Source organism: Westerdykella ornata, assembly GCF_010094085.1.
Source record: "Westerdykella ornata strain CBS 379.55 unplaced genomic scaffold EI97scaffold_1, whole genome shotgun sequence".
Lineage (NCBI taxonomy): Eukaryota > Fungi > Ascomycota > Dothideomycetes > Pleosporales > Sporormiaceae > Westerdykella > Westerdykella ornata.
Genome location: NW_022986851.1, coordinates 556,405 through 575,934, shown reverse-complemented (window position 1 = coordinate 575,934; position 19,530 = coordinate 556,405). Strand labels below are relative to the sequence as shown.

The 19,530-nt window shown below is 52.1% G+C and overlaps 5 protein-coding genes across 5 annotated transcripts; 4 read left to right on the top strand and 1 right to left on the bottom strand.

Moving 5' to 3' along the window:
* Nucleotides 1–1,992: 1,992 nt before the first annotated feature.
* Nucleotides 1,993–3,507, top strand: EI97DRAFT_438224 (uncharacterized protein; the record flags this gene model as incomplete). Its single annotated transcript, XM_033799483.1, has 3 exons — nt 1,993–2,046; nt 2,276–2,394; nt 2,448–3,507. 3 exons carry the CDS (start codon nt 1,993–1,995, stop codon nt 3,505–3,507), a joined length of 1,233 nt encoding a protein of 410 aa, XP_033658313.1.
* An 892-nt stretch (nt 3,508–4,399) lies between these two features.
* On the bottom strand, nt 4,400–9,314 carry EI97DRAFT_463225 (P-loop containing nucleoside triphosphate hydrolase protein; the record flags this gene model as incomplete). The annotated part of the gene is made up of 5 exons (XM_033801343.1): nt 4,400–4,813; nt 4,871–5,630; nt 5,705–6,057; nt 6,111–9,149; nt 9,204–9,314. 5 exons carry the CDS (start codon nt 9,312–9,314, stop codon nt 4,400–4,402), a joined length of 4,677 nt encoding a protein of 1,558 aa, XP_033658312.1.
* Nucleotides 9,315–12,277: 2,963 nt separating this feature from the next.
* On the top strand, nt 12,278–12,945 carry EI97DRAFT_438221 (uncharacterized protein; the record flags this gene model as incomplete). The annotated part of the gene is made up of 2 exons (XM_033799482.1): nt 12,278–12,443; nt 12,497–12,945. The coding sequence occupies 2 exons, from the start codon at nt 12,278–12,280 to the stop codon at nt 12,943–12,945; spliced, it is 615 nt and encodes a 204-aa protein (XP_033658311.1).
* A 552-nt stretch (nt 12,946–13,497) lies between these two features.
* EI97DRAFT_463224 (SET domain-containing protein) lies at nt 13,498–15,879 on the top strand (the record flags this gene model as incomplete). The annotated part of the gene is made up of 4 exons (XM_033801342.1): nt 13,498–13,746; nt 13,796–14,205; nt 14,259–14,978; nt 15,048–15,879. 4 exons carry the CDS (start codon nt 13,498–13,500, stop codon nt 15,877–15,879), a joined length of 2,211 nt encoding a protein of 736 aa, XP_033658310.1.
* Nucleotides 15,880–16,984: 1,105 nt separating this feature from the next.
* On the top strand, nt 16,985–19,293 carry EI97DRAFT_463223 (uncharacterized protein). Its single transcript, XM_033801341.1, has 2 exons — nt 16,985–17,387; nt 17,441–19,293. Exons 1-2 carry the CDS (start codon nt 17,321–17,323, stop codon nt 18,907–18,909), a joined length of 1,536 nt encoding a protein of 511 aa, XP_033658309.1. The 5' UTR covers nt 16,985–17,320; the 3' UTR covers nt 18,910–19,293.
* Nucleotides 19,294–19,530: the final 237 nt, after the last annotated feature.

Here is a 19,530-nt window from a genome sequence, read left to right as displayed (position 1 = left end):
GCAGCTTTGGTGAAAGGCCCAATCATCTCTGCCCACCCTGGCCCCGGCCCACCATAGGTATTATCTGGCCGCCCCACAAAATGCATAGTTTGTGCCAGGACATTCACGTACAGCGTCAGGAGCGCTTGAATTAGCGCAGTGATACACTGGGCAGCACGCCCTGGGGGCTTACAGCTTCTTGTGCCTGCGATGAGCGTAGACAACTGGGGTTCCCCAGGCATACGCAAACCAGGACGTTCATCATCCATTCGACTCTAAGGCAATGATTGCAGTCTCCGCGAACCGCCCTCAGCGTTGTAACGGGGCTTCGCGAGGTCCTCACCATCAGGAATCCATATCTAACAATTGCCTCCGCAGTTATGAACAACCCACCAGTATCAAGTAGAGTTCGAAGCCCGCGAGAAACTACAGTCAATCCTGCCATTCGTATATCGGTATCTCACCCCGCCCATGTTCCGTACTAGCGAGTCAATGATTCCATAGTCCACTGTGGGAATATCACTCCAGGAAAGGGAAAAAAAAGAGCGCGGGCCCGCTGGTTCCCAGATTCTATTCCACATGACAAGTCTCTCTTCACCGACCCAGTTTCATTTCCACTGGTTCCATAGGGCGGAACCTCAAGCTCACACACTCCTTCAGGCCGCTTCTATGAGACCACAAGATATGGCGCCGTTCCAGGCATTTGGTCGCTCTCCCAAATCTAACCTCCTTCCTCGCAGAACGTTATTCCACCGCTGAGGCGCCCTGACGATTGCCGCCGCCATTTATCAACACAATGAAAGAGACATAAGTAATATACACCATTTGTGATTGCGACTCTTCTCTTCTCCCTACCCTTGTGTACTCCCGGCCGGAACCCTCATTCTCTGACGGGAAGCTGGTCATCGTGAGGAATACCCACAGTGCCAGCCCAGTAGCGGCTTCGGGTTCATTATGGTCGTGGCAACGCGCAAGCACCCGGACGGAATTAAGTATATAGGCGGAATTCTGGGCAACGACCAAATCGAACTATTATGGGACTCATCTGTGATCGCTGGCATCGGCGAGGGGCGCGTGATCTAGAAGGTGTTCGGCGGCGCTGTTGTCAAGTGCTGGCGTCGGCTCTGGCATCGCGAATGGTAAACAGTATCGGCCAGAAAGGACCTGTTATTCGTCGGATACCGTTGATACTGCAACAGATTCGTACATACTAAGGGGCCGATCGGAACAACGACCGATAGAGGACGGCGCAAGATGGCTTCTAGACGGTTGCGCGCACAATGCTGGAGCAACGCAGCCTGCAATGTGCAGTATTCAGAATGCCCGAGAGAGAATCATCAAGAAAAGTTTCGAAGTTTAAGGTGACAGCATTGTGATGGGAGGGGGGACGGCGAGTTGCAACCTGATGGTGAGGTCAAGATTTGCGACGAAGAGGTGAAGCGGCCGTGAACACGAGGGAACTTTTCACAATTCGCTTGTTGGTGATATTTACAATTCCTGCAAGACAACAGTTATGTACGTCATATTCTTGATAGGGAATTATTGATAGCTCGCGGAGAGTTTTCAGTTGAGATCAAGAGGATGCACATGCTCCGAATGCAGCACCTGGCCACATGCGACCGACTGGTGTTTGAGCTTGACTCAAGTCTTGCAAATTCATGTCCCAATCTATGCAAAGGAGAAGCAATTACGCGTTGGCGAAACCACCACCGGCGTTCGTTCCTGCATCAACCGAAAGCTAGCATTTCATTGCGCATGTTGACTGCGGGAACATAGGGATGTCCTAAGACCATCAACGGCTAATCCAGGCGGCTTACCCACCGTAGCCCCGAGTAAGAAGCGAAAACCTATTCTAAGCGGCTATGATCTTCCGCTCATGGCATACTATTGATGAGCTTCACTCGTTAACCGGAGCCGAGAATCCCCTGAGCACCGCAAACGCAGCGAAAACCAAGGCAACGCGCTGTATACGTGACTAAGTTTGTCTGGCAATCCTTATCCGTCACTATTACAATGTCTTCAACCCGCCAGCTCCCTCTGCCAAGCTTTGTTGCGCCACCAGCAATCGTGAGTGAAGGAGGCTCTTTCTTGGCGCGGACAACTTCTCTCTGCTCCCTCACACGGCTGTTGAAAACACTACTCGACACCACCTTCTTCCTCAGTTGCTCTATATTCACTTCCCACTCTTTGCAACCTAAACGGCTGTCATCGCTATTCGCCCTCACTTGTTGCACTTGAGCGTTCAGACAATCAGTCACGAGTGACACAAGGGCAGTCGAAGACATTCCCACTGCAGAACAGAGGGCAATCTCATCCGGGTACCAAGGCTTCAGCAAGCGGTTTATCGTCCATGCAGTTGCTTGGCTCAGGGCAACCGGCACGATCTACCCTACAGATTGCGGAGTATTCATATGTGTGTGTGCGGTAGTCCTCGTACGCTTGCCCTCATTGCTAACTGCGTCTCGTAGGGCCGGCAAAACAAGGATATCCACAAACCTTCTCTCAAGTGCGCAAGAGGCCGTGGTCGTTCCTCTCAAACTATCATCTTGCTTGTTCATAGCGGTCGCCAGCCATTCGTTTTCGAAGCCGCCTCATGCACTACCGCCAGAGCAGCCTCGAGCATCTCGCACCTGCAGCATGTTCAGCCGCATCACCACTGCCCAGCCCGCTAATCACGGTACGGAGGTTGCCAACTCTCCAGTTCATTATGCCCGCTCCGCCCGAGAAACACATTCGGACACTGTGGAGCAGACGTTCCCCAGCTTCAGGAACCTCCGGGCTGTCGGCGCTATGGAGATTCGACAAAGCCTACTCCCTTGCGCCATCCCTTGTCCGACAAGCCCTGTGGACAATTGTACAGTGCATTACTGGGAATATTTTTCTGGCAGAAAGACTTTTCCACCCGAACGGTCAGCTATCCATATCAATCGCAGTACCCGTACTGTTAGCTTTCACCCTTTTCCACACAACACCGGGTATATCAATCCAGGGTCGCAAAAGGCTGTTTTCGTTGCCCAAACACGACTTGGGTATATCCAAGTGCTTTTCCAGCTCCCAAAGGTGACAGTTCGGCTCTCTAATGGAGCGCCAAATCGCCCTGGGAGAGGGTGCTTACCCCTCCAGCTCCGAAAGGTGACATTTAAATCGCTCCTGGCTTTGGCCGTCGCGCAAGGGGACCTCTCCCCTAATAAGAAAATGCGGACGTATCTCCTGCCGCTACAGTTGAGAGCGGAGAGAGCTCCATTGTGGGCGCTACCAGCCTCGTACGCGCTTGATGTTTTCGCCACCCAGGACGGCCCTTCCGCATCGTATTGGATTCCAGTTGCGAGATTCTCCAAGAGGCGTCCCTCATCAGACGCCATACCCTATCAGACGCCACCAAAGCGACAGCGACAACGGCAACGAGCCGAGCGCAGTGCGGTCGCCCGGGCCATCAATGACTCTTCTGTCTCGTTGAAGTGCGGTCCCTCTGCAAGTCGAGAAACGCTCGCCCACAGGCTCTACCATCCACGTCCTCATTCGCTTTGACGACATCAACGATTCTTCTGTCTCGCTGAAGTACCTGCGTGATGTCGGGTTTCTTGCCTCGCAGATCTCCCAGAGGGAGTTCCATGTCGCCAAGTTTGGAAATGACAGATCCGCCAATCCTCATGAGGGACAGGTCAAGTTGATGATCGCCACCAACAACGACATGATGCTCGAGGAATTGGTCCGGGAAAAGTCCTTGGACATTTTGACACCCCTTCGCGCAGCTCGCAAGCCTAGGCCTGACAATGATATGACGGATCAAGAACGCTTCTGGGGTAAAGCCAATCACAACTACGCTGCGCCACGATGCTTCATATTATCCCTGGAGGTAATTTGGAGGATCGCGGTGCAGCTTAGTTGTGGCTGGCATTGCACGGAAGTGTTCTTGGTTCTCGTATTATTGTCCGGTCTAGGTTTGCCGGCTAAGCGGAGGCGGTGGTGGGCAAGGGGTCATGGACGAGCATGAAACGGTGGAGGTTATTGAGACCGGACTTCGAGGAGTATGGTGGAGGTGTCGGAGCAGATGGAGGTATTGTGGATTGAGGTGGATGTGATGGAGCGCAGGTGTGAGTGGTGCGCTCACAATCGATGTAACTACCATGGGATAATAATTCATGTGTGTGGATCCGATATCTTGCCGTCATAACTGTGTACTACGAATAAAGTTAGCCGTATCTCCCCTTCCAGCTCCTACACTACTTCGTACTGGTGACAACTGACACTGCCGTGGAGTGGGCGACGACCCAACCCATAAAACGTGCAAGAAACAAGTGGAAGGTCGAGATGTAAGGAAAGTATCATTGTTCCTTGGACTCGGTTTATGTATTATCTATTACGCTTGATATGTTCCTATTATACCATCTCTGGGCATCATCCCCACCTCCTCCTCTCCTCACCAACACTTCAGTTTCGCCAGTCCCCTTTTCTTCGCCTTCCCCGTTCCGTCCTCTTCATCGTCACCCACTACCCGCAAGAACACCTCATCCAACGTCGTCGGACTGACAGAATAATACTCCAAACCTAGCTGCTCTCTATGGGTCTCCAGCAATTGTATCAGGCCTGGAATGCCGCCAATATCCATACTGCGATTCTGGGTAAGGGACGACTGCGTAGGCGTCCTCTTAATATCAGCCTCTGAGATATGTTCCTCCTTGTTTGGATGTACTGCAGCTTTCAAAACACGGAACCGTAACTGGCCGTGGCCTCCGCCTCTTGAACCCCATTTGTCGAGCTGCGCGCCGGAGACGTTGCGGTTCACCCAGTCCTTGACACCCTCCATCTCCTCCTCCGTGGTCTCAGGGGCAGACTTCAGGACGAGTTGCACGACCAACGCATCTCCGTACTAGTCACCAAGCTCCCGCACTGAACCCAGAGCCAACATCTTCCTCTTCATGATGCCGACTCGTGTGGCCAGTTTGTCGGCTTCTTCCATAGAGTGTGTTGTTATCAACAAAGCGCGTCCGGGAGCTGCAACGCCCAGGAGCGTACGCCACATTACTCTCTTCGCCGCAGCATCCATCCCAGAGCTCGGCTCGTCGAGAAGCAGCACCTCAGGATTGCCCATCAGAGCAATGCCCAAGCTGAGTTTCCTCTTGTTGCCGCCGGAAAGTTTGTGCGCAATCCTGTCGGCGAAGCGGGTCAGGCCGGTAGCTGAGAGGACAGCCTCAATATTAGAAGTCAAGTCCGATACACCTCGCGCACGCGCGTAGAATATCAGATGCTCACGCACAGTCATAGAGTCCATGGCGTCGAACTGCGGGCAGACACCAAGGTGGCCACGAGCCTGAGCGCGCTTTGCTACGATGCTGATATCTTCGATGAGGACGTCACCCCCATTGCGGTTAGGATGGACATCTCCTCTAATCAAGCTTATCGTGGTTGATTTCCCAGCGCCGTTGGGGCCCAATAATGCAAAGACCTGGCCACGTGGGACGCCGAATGTGATGTTGTTCACAGCGTGGTTGGCTCCGAATGTCTTGTGAAGATGCAGCACGCGTAGACTGTCGTTGCACGCTTCCGTACGCTTGATCTCAGCGACGACGGCGGGATCTATAGCCTCGATTTCTTCCTCGGTATGCTGGGTTTTGACCTTGTTTCCGGCGAAGATCGGGGGCTTGTAGCCGCTGTCCGACCAGATTAGGACGACCAGAAGCACAATTGCTTGTACAATAAGATAGAGAATGGGCCCGCCATATACTTTAAGGGCGCCCGGGTAAGAGCCACCCTGTTTCCATTGCAAAGGATTGAAAATGTGTTCAACGAAAGGAGGAATGTGCGTAGCAGATTGCCGGAAGGAGTGATAGTGGCAAATGCGAAATGGAAGATTTCTAGGTACCGGTCGATCTGGTATGCTGGTGCGTACGTCAAGATCGACATATAACCGATGAAATATAGGAGGAAAAGGGAGGCTTGTCCTCCAGCAGCGAACGCGAAGGTTGCGAGTTGCGACGTGACGACAATTGAAACGAGATAACTGAAGAGGATCGACGTAAGCCCGTAGAGAAAGAATACAAGAAAGAGATAGCCTGGGGCATACCACGCGCTGGATGCCTGTTCTGCATGTCAGCTTGCGTTTCCTTCATGGAGTCTTCAAGATAACTTACCCCGGCAAGAATCGCCGTAACAATAGCGCTGATGAGCACAACGAAGGTGAAATCAAAGGCTAGGTATGCAAGCCAAAGTGGCGCTGCGCGGATGCCGTTGCTATAATGCAAAGCTCGAACCTTGCGCAGACGTTCGATGGTAGGATACAAAGCGAAAAAAGCCGGATATACACACATTGCCAAACCAAGGTAAAGGACGAGCTGCAAACTGTCTCCGGTGTTGGGAGCAAATGGTCTGGCGAATTCTTGGTATTGAGTGGCAATTGGAACGCCAGTCAAGATGTTGTCAAGAGCATTGAGAGTAATCAGACCGCCATAGACACCGACATTCCCAAGGTAGGGCATGACGGCGGGGCCATCGGCTTGTACAAAGAAGCCACCTGGAGTGATGTTTCTGAAGCGGTCTTGAACGAAGCGGTTGAAGTCATCCAACCCGTTGAAAACCTCAAAGGCAGACACGTCTACCCCAGCCCGTCTGGCGATCGTCTCGACGTCCACAAGATTGGAAGGTCCGACGGGCACGAGTGGTACTAGGTCGCCGGGAAGGCTTGCAAGCGTGAAGACCCTTGGATCATCAGCCTGTGCTGCGGGATCGCAGCCGATAGCTTCAAAATCTTTGAGGAAAAGGGTGACGAGCCCCGCTGTTATAACGGGTAGAAGAACAGCGCAAATATAGGGCAGGAAATTGCGACGAAGGATGGTAAAGCGCTTTTGCATCAGAATCCACGTCTGCGTGGGCATGGATGTCCCCGTACCCTTTGACATGTTGGCCCCTTTATCCGAATCGGAAGATTCCTCAGCCAGAGGGACGCCATCTGCCTCCTTGATCAAGGAGTGATCTTTGGTGGAAACAACCCCAGTGTTCAGGCGATTCTCCTTGACCTCTTCGGCCAAAGCCAGGAAAACATCTTCGAGAGTGGGTCCAATGAGATCATAGTCGTTAATACCTTTTTCGCGGAGCCTACGGATATAATCGGTCGCTTCAATGCCGGTGGGGAACCAATACATGATCGTGCCTTTAGCAGAGGGTTTTCGAACCGCTTCCTTTGGCGAAACCCCAACGTTGTTCGGAACAGTGACATGATAGCCGGCGCCGACCTCGTGCTTCAGCTGCACAGATGTTCCCTTAGTCTTCAGGTTTCCGCGAGAAAGGATGGCGATATAATCGGCAAGGACGTCCGCTTCATCGAGGAAATGCGTTGTCAGGAGGAATGTCCTGTCGCCACGCTCCGCGAGCAAAATCTCCCATATCTTTCTTCGAGACAGAGGGTCCAGTCCAGATGATACTTCGTCGACACAGCATACGCGGCTGCCTCCTGTGAACATCATTGCCAGTTGGAGTTTGCGTTTCTGACCTCCAGACAGCGTCTTGGGTTGCGCATTCATCTTATGGCCCAGATCACATGCTCGAATAAGACTCTTGATGGTCTCTTTGTCATCACCCTTGCCCGCGCACTTCAAGCGGTTGAATATCTGGACATGCTCAAAGACCGTAAGATCATCCCACATGACGTTCTTTTGCGGACACAGGCCCAGACCACCAGTGCCGTCGATCTCAATCGATCCACTTGTGAGCGTATTGAGACCAGCAATAGCGTCCAGAGTTGTGGACTTTCCACTTCCATTGGCGCCCAGCAAAACCATAACCTGGCCCTTTCGCGCCTTGAGACTCAAATCGTTGACCGCAACGACGGTTTCGGGAGGGTGAATGCCAAACTTAGCGAGAACCTCCCTCCTGAACCAGGTGGGTCTCCAATGCTTGGAGAAGTTTGTGAGGATAATGCTGTGATCCGGGGACGATGTCGAGGTCTTCCGCTCCTTTGATACAGTCCCATAGAGCCACCGCTCCACCATGGCACCCAAAACCGGAAAGGCAAGAGTCTGGACAAGACAAAATACCCAAAATGCAATTCCCGGAAGCGTGGAGGTGTGGCCTTCGTATGGCGGCGCAGCTTTTATCAGGGTAGTTGGTTTAAGCTCCCGTTCGAAGCGGGCCAGGTATATGACGAAGAAGACATAATTCATCGACGGAAATAGAAGGCTGAGAATGGCAGTAGCGCCCGTGTTGAACGGTCCAGCAACTTGAGCAACGATGGCGAGGACAATACCGAGGATAGTAATGGTAATACCGGACAGCTGAGCTTTGCGGAAGAAGCTTGCGCCAAATATCGAAAAGCTTGTGAGAGCAAAGCCGATCAGGATGTGGTAGATGATCAGAATGGCTGCACTCGACGTTGGAAACGCCAGACGATTGAGTGTAATTGCCATGATGATCCAGCCTGGAAGATAGATGACATCGAAAGCGATATGGTTTGAGAGAAGTCGCGCAGCTTGCATGTACCAAGACCGTTTTGATGGTGCCATTGCCTCAATCAACTGTGACACGCCGTCTTCACGCTCTGAAGCCATCTGTCCAGTGAGTTGGTAAGTGACGCCACAGATGCCCACGTACAGCGCAACCCCCATGATGTCAATAAGGGCGCCCATATACAGCGTCCGGATCCGTTCATCGCGCTCTTTCTGAGTCTTATCGGTAAAGATATATGCATCGATGTCGCGGGGTGAATCTGAGCCTTCGGAGGAAGCGATGGCGGTGTCAATTGCACGCTGCAAAGGCAAAATATATATCTCGACGTCGTTGTCGTCCTGGTTCACAAACACCCGATCTCCCAAGGCGCCGTCTGCTCGCAAAGTGTAGTTCCAGATATGTCTATCTCCCTCTGTCGGCGAAGAATGGAACATGGCTGCCCCGAAGCATGTACTTGCGCCTCGCAGCGTGCTTCTGCATATCGTGAGCAGCTCCACCTCATCTTGCACCACCCGTACGTTCTTTCCGACTTCGCGCACCGTGTCGGAGACCTTGTTAATTACATTCTCGATATCTCCGCCAGTGAAGCCGTTGTTGACAAACACAACTGTGTCACGCCCCCCTTTCGCAGAGTCGAGGGCGTCTTTGAGAGCCAGAATTGGCAGAGGTCGTCCGATTCCGAATTCTGAGGGAGGAACGAAGAAGTTCTTTGCGTATGTAATGAAGAACATCTAAATAACATGTCAGATCATTCCTCTGCTAAGAGATGAAGCTTACGCGCATACGAAGATGATCGGCGCCCAGAATGCTCGAATGCTGGTAAAAAACCAATGGCGGTTAAAGACCACCACTAAGTTCTTCTTCGTGAGAGTCCATGTCTGACGGAGGAACGCCATTGATTGCTCTCGGAGCCTTGAAGGGCTCCTGATACAGGAGGGAACTGTTGTTGCGCAAGTCCGGCGCCTTTCCCCAACAAACCTGTGCCACAAATATCGAGTGGGATATGGTGGACGGACGAATCCTCCCGGGATGGTGAAACTTGGTTGATAAATGTGAAAAGGATATCTCAAGTCCAAAAGAAAAACTACAGAAGAGAACAACCGACAGAAAAGAACAAGAAGAAGGAGCGAAAGGCGCCATGGATGACGGGTTCGGCACGTTGGTGATGCCGAGACCCTCGTCATGTCGTCGTTTTGGATCCTGATGCCAAGCCTTAGTACCACGGAAGATCGATCCATGGTGATAAACGTGGCGTTGCACACACAACCACGCGGGAGCGCCGCCAACGGCCCGGATTGGAGACGGAAACCGCCTCGCGGCGGAATATGCCGTCGTCGATGAGTTTAATTCAACCGCACTCGACCCAGACTGACAACTGCTATATGGCATTCACTCCATTAATTCGATAACGTGAACAGGTTCTACAGCTACTCCCACCCTAGCCGCGAGAACCATCTCATGGCTGCCAACGTCGCCGCCCAGAGCGCCCAGCCTAGAGCTAATAACCCAACCGAAGTGCTGCGCCCCGATGCCGTGGTCTGTTACCTCAATTGATCTGGCCGCATTATCGCTATAAGCTGAGAAAACACATCTGATGGATACAAGGCGATTCGAACCCCAGCCTCGATTCAGTTGCAATATCCGGAGCTGGGCTACGGTCTCCTGTGCCCGGCTGCGTAGACCTCCATCATTCATCACAGTACAACCCCCTCCATCGCGCTGCCTCCAACACAATGTTCATTCATACATCCATACTGCTCGAGTGCGGTTAGTCGAAACAAGCAGACAAATACACATGAGTACACAAGATGACTCACAAAGCGGCCGCACTCGCGTTTGACGGCTTCAGCATCGGCGAGCTGGGATTGGCGCTTGCTCCAAACACACATGTCGGCTTCTGTCTGGCAAGGCGGACATACTCGAGGGTAGGTGCTTCGACTTTCGTCGCCACTCAGGACGAGCTGTGTTCGTCGGGCGGAATTGATTGAGAGAGCACCGGAGCTCGCAATGGTAATCCAGAAGAGAAGGAGAACAATCCCCATAGCGGTTTCGTTGATGTTTGGTTCCCGTATTGTTGACGTATTTGTTTGGAGTCGAAATAAAGCTGGGCGGTGTCTGTGTAACCGGTGAGGCCGCTGCAAGGGCTTCTCTAGGGCCGTTGGTTCCGAGAGAAGGGGCCTTGGTTGGGCAAACGCACGCCTCTTCCGCCGTATCACGGAGCTGTTTCCTATTATCACCTCTTTATGAAATAGAGGCGTACTTCATTGACATTTGAATGCAATTCTCTCGTTACTATGAAGGAGGAGCGATCCCGCTTACGAGCTGCCCCAGGGTGTACCGGAATTCTGAGATGGCCTTGTGTTGCATCAGCAGTATACTGCTGACGGAGTTGTAATGCAGTTATTAAGAAAACAGAGATCTCCCCCGATTAAGAGCGGTTCCTGAAAGACGTCAGCACCGGAAGAGCCGTCTTCAACACTATCACACCAACATACAACATCATTCCGGACACTACCAAACCAATCGCTCATCGCACACGTCATCCGCAGCATTGTCTCTTTTGCCATTCAAGAGCATAAGTTTACAGATATATATGAACCACGAGTTGTGTCACCACATACATGCTTTCGCCAGTATTCCTCCCGCTCCTTAGCGGTAGTCTATCTGGAATTCTCGTATGCTACGGGGCACGAACGCTACGTGCACCAGCACCGATCGAAGCACGCGTTTGACCTCATGGTCTTGGGGTTGCAAGGGACTCTCATGGAGACGGCGAGAGCTGTACTGATCGTGGTACCCAGGAATAGGGTGGAGAGCTTCATATTGGTGTTTGCAACTGTTGCTTGATCGGGGGGTCTTGTGCTCAGAAGACTGAGCTTGGATTCACGAGCTTTAGGATGCTACTATAGAGAGACCCCAAACGAGGCCATGGCGGTTATAAGAATGGTTGATAGTCACCATAGGCAATGCAATGGGAACTCCACTGTGGCTCTTATATATGCCATGGGTTTCTTCTGCGTCCTGGACTTGTTTGCTCCTCAACACAGGATAGAGTCCACCCTCAGAACACAAGATCACGCTTTGCAGATCTTGTGTCCAGTTGAGCGGGTCATGAGGGGTTTCAATGACCTTCTACATGACACGCCGCCCATGGAGGATTCCCTGCCCTTTTGACCCGCACTTGGTAGACAACCATTCCGCCTCCGTCATCTGCATATGGATTGTGGTGATATTTTGGTTGCAAACGTAGGAGCTTTGTGAGATATCTTTTCAAGAGTCACCATAGGTTGTTAGCCTTGTGAGGTGGTCAGTTACCTTCTAGATAGGACTGCACGCGGTTCCGAGGGTCAGTCTCCAACATCCTATGGGCCAAGCATAGAAAACCGCACTACTATATAATGTCTGTGAAAAGCGCTTGTTGCTGAGGAGCCCATCCAGATCTATGGCGAAGAGCTCGTCCGCAGGGCCGAGTATAATACGTCACTGAGCGGAATCTTCATGAAACCAACAGACTCAGAATTGCGGTCAATGTAGTTCAATGAGCTCGTCCAAGCAAAAATTGATTCTACATCAAGTTGCCTCCTCCGATTTTGATTGGTCGGTTCACGAGGCAGATGCTTCGGTGAAAGGGGATTCCACCCACCACCAGAAGGGCAACGGAAATTTCCTGCTTTCGAATAGAAAGCCGCGTTCACTCCCACCTTGACCGCCTCCTGCTCCTTCAAGTATATATGACCATCAACTCAACCCCCATATACCTCTTCTCCATACAACCATCTCCACAACTTCCCGGGATTTTGCCTCCCCTCGCCTTCCCTGCGAACGATACTACCAAACAGCACCTAACTCACGTCCCACCATGACCAATTCGAATATTCAGTCCCAGACTATCAGAAAGGGACGGGATGACGACGCGGAATCGGTATCATCGTATGACTTTATTCCGTCTCCGCACAATCGTGTCGCTACGCTCAATGGTCCGCCACGGTGGCATGAAGACTTCACGAATCGAAGCCAACAAGCAGGTCAGATATTGAGACCTTTAACTCAGTTCAACTTATCACTAAGATTACAACAGGGATGACTCAGGCTGGGTTCCACGCCTCTCAACTCGCCACGCCTCCGTCCGCAGACATGCAAACGACTCTTGCCTTCAATCCAAACGCGCCTTATTTTCAGCCGACTACCCCGACGACGACGCAACCTAGGCTGGACGACTGGATTGAGGTTCAACGAGTCCAGGCTCTTGTTTCTGCTCTTATCAACGCCCCAGGAATTGCCACCGACCCCAAAGACCGCGTCACAGTCGATCTTTCATATGTGCACAGCGTCCTCCCATCTGGGTATATGATTTGGGATTCCCGCCTTCACCGCACCGTTCTCCGAGCGGATACGGACTTGGCTCGACGAGGCGAGGAGCTTGGTCTGGCACCACGCTACCTGGCGTGGCTTCGCGGACTGGACTCATCCGTCAACATATATGTAATGATCAGAGGAGGGACGGAGGATGCAGGCCCGCGCCAATAGGGCAGCAGGAGGCACAATCAATGATTTTAGAAACATTATGCAAGGTTGAGTGGGTAGAGGTTCAGGAAGGAGAATGTCATAGAACGATGAGACATAAGGCATCTCAATGACCATTCTGATGATTGTGTACTCTCCTCATTTATGGAATAACACTGCAATGGTATACATGCAAACTAGGACCGACATCCGCGAGTTTCGAGGATTAGTTTACGTTTCTGTAGATAACAGTCCAATCATCTTCATTCTTCAATATGTGTAGCCGCGAAATATATTACCACCCCAGCATAATTTAGCCGCATCATGAAGGCCACCTTACATTCCACCAACCTCATAAGAGAGGTCTTCCCCATTCTTATGCTCTTTCTTTTACAATATTCTATTGCTTGCTTCGCTCATGGTGTTGCTATCCGGAGCGGGTGTGCAGGGAGAGAATTTGGGGCCCCAATTTTATTCCGCTTCACTTCATCACCAGTCCAACACAACATCCTTTGATTCTGCCCGATAGGAACATCTCTGAGATCCGAAAACGTGCAAATAAATTTATTGCCCAAGATGCGGTCAGCCAAGCCGACACGCCACAGCTACGAGGAATCGCCAGAAAGACTGAAAGAGCTTTTCAAGACACCTGCAGAGACGAAACCGACACCTTCGCCGGCAAAGATATCACGGGACCAGCTCTTGAAGGAGCACCAAGTGCAACTCAAGTTATTGTCCGAAGGAAATGTACCCGTTAGAACATTCGTACTGCCTCTGCCATACCCGCCTTCACGCATTTCACTTAGGAATGTCTCTTCCAGCAGGGTCAGTTTATTATTTTATATGATTAATCAGGGGACTTACATGTTTTCAGATTAAGCTAGAAGACTTGAATGTGGAAAGGCGTATCCCAAACACATATATCATCCTGAGAACCATCACGATCCCTTATGTCTACTCTGCCTCAATTACTGTGGCAGAAGACGAGGACGGCAACGTCTGCCGTGTGACGCTTTGCAATCTCGAAGACAGTGTAGTTGAGCCGCTCATTCCAGAGGGGACTGTTCTTGCTATCAAAGAACCCTTCTGGACCAGGCTTGTGGATGGAGGTTATCATGTGCGCGTCGATCAACCATCGGACGTTGAGGAGCTGAAACCTCATGACGAACTTGTGCCCAAGGAATGGAGAAAAGAAGAGATAGATGTTCAGAAAGATGCAACTCAGTGGAAGAAGGAAGGCGACATGATGTTCCTGAAGAAGCGCTTCCGAAACGCGTTGGAATGGTGAGAACAAGCTGTCTCATACCACGCTCGTTATCGAACTAACAATAAAGAAGCTACGACAGGGGATTGAAAGAACTCGACCACTCCACTCATGCCACCGCGGCGATTGACCTCTACCGCAAGAAGTGCGGCGTCAACATTGTCCTTCTCCGTCTTGATGATGCGGTGCAAGACCTCGCCCTCGCAATATCGACACATGCAGCTTCTACTCCATCCCTGGCCGACTCTCCTCTGACGAACCCCCCGGTGATCAATGAGTGGCTGCGTAATCACAGTATGGAAGACCCACATCAAATTGCAACTCAGATTCCGAATCCGCTCAAAGTCCTTGCCGCACGTATCAAGTTCGACTTGGGAATCTTCCAATCCGAGCCCGTGTACGACCTTCCGCTGATATCCTCATATGTGGGACCACTGACGCTGCATGTTGACGCTGCCAACTATATTTGTGACACCGAAGCCCGTAGCACGGAGAGTCATGGCCGGGGGTTGTTTGCGAAACGCTCGTTCAAGGCTGGCGATCTGGTGTGTGCGGAGAAGGCGTTCACGATGCCAGGTTATTTTATCCAGGACAGAAACTCCGATTGCTTTTTGTACAGCTTAGGAGATGAGACTGCGAGCCCTAGGCCTGGGGCATTATTGTTCAAGGAACTGGTTCAGAAGTTGCGGTCGAACCCAACGCTGAGAAAAGAGTACTTCGATTTAGACGACGGCGGTTATTGGAAGAAAAACGGTTGGGAGGTGGAAGAGGGCGAGGAGATACCGATTGACGTGTATGTGTGATTTGTTGCCTGCTGTTAGCGTGCGTCTCTTCGAGTCAATGAATACTGACTATGATTCAGGTTCCGAGTTGAGAAGATCCGCCAGCTCAATTGCTTTTCCGTACCCACTCGCTCCCTGGATCTGCTCACGCAGCCGCCAAACAGCAACCCTGAGCTCCGCGCCGGTTTCTGGTTGCATGCCTCGTATCTTAATCACTCTTGCTTGCCGAACACTGTGCGCACATTTATAGGCGATGTGCATTTCCTTCGAGCAACCCGCGACATTGACGCTGGCGAGGAGCTCACACAACAGTACATATCCCCCGAGATCGATATCGAGGATAGACAGAGGGCTTTTGAGGGGACGTGGGGTTTCCGGTGTGATTGCAAGCTTTGCGAGGTCGATGGCAGCATATCTGCGGAGAAGAGGAGGCAAAGGCTGGAGAGATTCGCCGAGCTGAAGGCTGTTGTCATGAAGCTGGGGGAGCGCGGAACCACAATCACCTCCATCAAGAAAATTGCCAGGGGTTTGAGGGAACTCGAGACACTATATTCTGCTCCACAAGAGGAGAACCTATATGCCAACCTCCCCAGGCTGGGCCTTGTGCATCCCACGCTGTTCCTGACCGAGGCTTGGAGGGGGGTTGGGAACACGGGCAAGATGATCGAGTATGCGAGAAGGCTTTTGCGGAATTTCGGGATATTGACGAGCGTGGCGGAGAAGAAATTTGAAGTCACAAGTAATTCGGGATTCGTGAACGTCGAAGGGGTTCGAGCGCTCAAGTACCTTGGAGAGGGCTATCGCGCGATGGGCGAGCTGGAGATGTCAGAGCAGTGTACAAATATGGCCAAGGTGTGGTTCAGGATCGTCACGGGAAGCGATGTGGGCGCGGACGAGTTTCTTCGATCATAATGAAAGTCTTCTGGTGCCTTTGTCAGTGCGCAAGTTTTTGGCGCAGGGAAAGCGGTCCTCTCAAGGTCACCTAGTCTCAAGTTAGACAGGTAGTTCTCCTTCACCACCTCTTCCATCGCCACGAACTCCGTCTCATTCCCTTCCTACCACCCCAAATGTACAACCTCACTCCTCAGCTACACATCCACGTGGAGTCCTAGAAGCCAAGCAACCATATGCGCAGTGCCCGCTTCTGTTCACAATCCAAAACCTCGATCCCACCAGCGGCACGCCGATTAGTAGAACAGCAGCCGGTATGTTCTCCGGTAGGAACTCGGTGTGTGGAGTCTGTCCGCTCGTCTTCGGTGGTGAGAACCTGGCATGGTGGAAAGAGAAGATGAAGGCGTTTGCTGGGTCCAGGTGTAGAGGTCAGTTTTGCTCGGAGAAGACATCGGGCCTGCATTTCCATGGAAGGCGAAGACTTGCAGCAATAGTTACTGTCATCGTCGGTACTATCCCTGATGAAATGAATGGGGCTGCGAGCGGCAAGCGCTTCTGCCGCGAAATGCGTGCCACCATTCATTCGCACTTTCACGAGGGCATGATGATACCGCCGAAGACTTTTTGGCAAGCCTGGGGTAGACTTGACTCGAGAGCCTTTCTTCAATCAGTTTCTTCATAGCTTCCCAGTGGCCATGAATCAGAATCATCTCCGACATGATTCCGAACTTTATGTGCATTGGAAGATGGTGTTGATGATCTTTGGTGGGATAGTCGAGCGAAGCTCTACCTACACAGTACGGAGTACATACGGGTAACGTAGTGGTGGCACCGCCACACGCAACGCCACCCGCCCACTCCGCATTCTCCATTTCAAACGCTCCCAGCTCAAGAACATGAGTGCAACTGTTGATTCAAACATGATATGCATATCTATCATCGGTTTCACCCCTTTCATTTGAGCACATGATATCGATTAGGGTCCAAGCGGCATCCACTCCAGCTTCGAGAGAGTCGAAGTCGCGGCCGACCCCTCCCTTGGCCAGCCCCCTTGCTTGGTCGACTCGAGAGACTAGCCTATTCCAGCACCACCACAGCACACACCCACCACGCTGCTCTTCCCATACAGCTCTCTAGACCTGTAAAGTACGGCTGAAGAACCGATCCCATGCTGACATAGGTCTTCGATGCCACTCTGCTCCGTCCTTCTGCCTGCAATGCCAATTCGCCGAGATACCCTGGACGAGACAAGGAACACAGGGTGTCAAAACATTGGGGGCTTGGTTTGAACCACCTTCCGATCTTGCACATGGGTCCTCCCGCTCCCTTCCTCCACGCTTTGGAACTCCATTTTTCGCTCGTTACAATCATGTTTATTCGACTTCTCGCGCTCGCTTATAGCTTGTTATAACGCTTGAGTACGGCTAGGACATTATACAGAGTATATGGACTCGGAATCATCATGTTGGTGAAAAGGGCCGCTGTCGGCGCAGCCCTAGGTTGTCCTGCCCTCACAGTATTGGCACAAGGTCAGTGACAATCCAAGAAGGGTCCGCTGCTAGTCTGTTTGCTGACCTCTCAGGTATTGCACCCACAGATGGAAATCGAAACGCGACAGCACCCGCACCCACGTCAACGGACCTCCCTTGCGAAAACCGCTGCTCTGTTCAGTACCCGGCCCTCACAGCCATACAATGGATTCCCGCGTCCCAGATCATATACACAACCACGATTGTTGTAGCGACAGTGTCTGTCATATACACGACCCTGGAAGATACTACGTATCCTCCGTATACTGAAACGTTATACAACCCAGTCGGCCCCGATTACAATCTATACAGCTTGGGGCCCAATGAGCAGGGCACTGTCATATTGACCGCTTCCGTGGGAGAGTCGGAAGGATACACAACTTGGGCGACATTGACTTACCCAACTCCATACATTGATTACTGGAAAGAATTGCATTGGGAGGGTGTACTTCAGACGCAGGACAAGGCATCGAATTTCGTCTGCGCCACCGCGACTCCCAGCCCCGCGAACGCGCCGCTCAACGACCATCCTGAGTACCCGCAGCCTAAGGAAGTATTTCCAGGCAAATTCGATCCACTCGGAACAGAGCATGTGCCTCTATGGGCCCCAGTCAAAGATGAACCCGACGCGCGTTTCTTCCGTGCCGCATTTCCCTTTCAGTCGGCTTTTTCTTTTTGCGAATCCGTCCCCGTAGCAGTCCCTCTTCCTACAGAATACTCGGCTCCCAAGTACGAAACCGTTACCACCACAGTGTACACGACATCGACTAGCCCACCCGGAATTGTCATCATCCAGCCTACAGCAACAGGTTGGGACAGAGAACCTTCTAGGCGCCCCCTTCCTCCAGCCGCCGCCCACCTGGAAAGCAGCGCCAACGGCTTTGGAGATGCTTCGACTATAACCAAAACACCGCCCAGAGTGACGTCTCCGGCCGCCCAAATAGAGCGCACAACTACTGGATTCGGCGATGGGCCTCCGGAGGGACCGCAGGCACAGCAATCTGCCAGCCCCAATAATGGTGGTAGCATTGGGGCGCCTGGTACACCGAACGGTGCTCTTCAAGGCGACCAGCAAGATTGGCCTGCGCCATCGCCCGTGTTCACGTACGTTCCTACCGTGATCGACGGTCGGACAACATCGGTGCCAGCGTACATCATGCCGGGATCCTCTTCCACAGCAACCATAGGGCAGACGGTTGCTGTCAACGGCGAGACCACAGTTCTGGAAATACCCAGCGCGATCTTCACGAGTGTACCGGTGAGAATCGGTCCAGCACCAACGTCTAGTCCGGCATACATCATCAGTGGCTCTATCACTGCGACGATAGGACAGACTGTCACAATTGGTGGTACGACGACCGTTCTAAGTATCCCGACCGACTCCGGGGGAAATGATGGCCGTGTTGGTAGGCCGGAAGAGACAGGCCGTCAGAGTCATTCTCCGGGAATGGCAGCGTCATGTGTGCGAACACCGTGGCGGACTTTAATCGCACTAGTCTTCGCTATCATATTGTGGGCTTAGGGAAAGGCAGTCAGGATGATTTGCGGAGGGTATCTTTCAGGAATATGGATGGGTTTGGTAACGGAGTCTCTAAGGGACGGGTGTATACTGGAAGTTACTAGGACGCGTAATGCTAATCTATGGAATGGCTCTATTTTTCTTGTATATCTGATCTCAAGAGGTATGTTGGCGGAACAAGAACAACGCAGGCATGGGAAGCGCATTTCTTTATCCTAGCGTATTCGGCACGCGCTGCGCGTTCAAAGACGAGGAGCATACCTTCGGGTAATCGACGCCATGGTAAATCTTGAATCGCAAATAGAGACCTGATAGAATTCATATGCTCTCAAGAGATGCGCCGCATACTACCATAGTACATCAACATCTCGCCGGGCAGCTTAATCCCATACCCGCCAGCACCGACAACGATAATACATGAGTCTCCCTCGTACACCCCGGAATAGCTCGCTCCCATCACCTTCCTCCTCCCTGAGCTGTGATAGAACTCCCCCCGGCGACCTAGGCTTGGACGGCCTGTGGCCGTAGCACACCGTGATGTCGAGCAGCAAACTGCCCAGCCGTGCTGGTGTCGAGGTCGGCGTGTGCGATGCTGTAGGATTGAGAGCGGCCAGACTTCCTCAT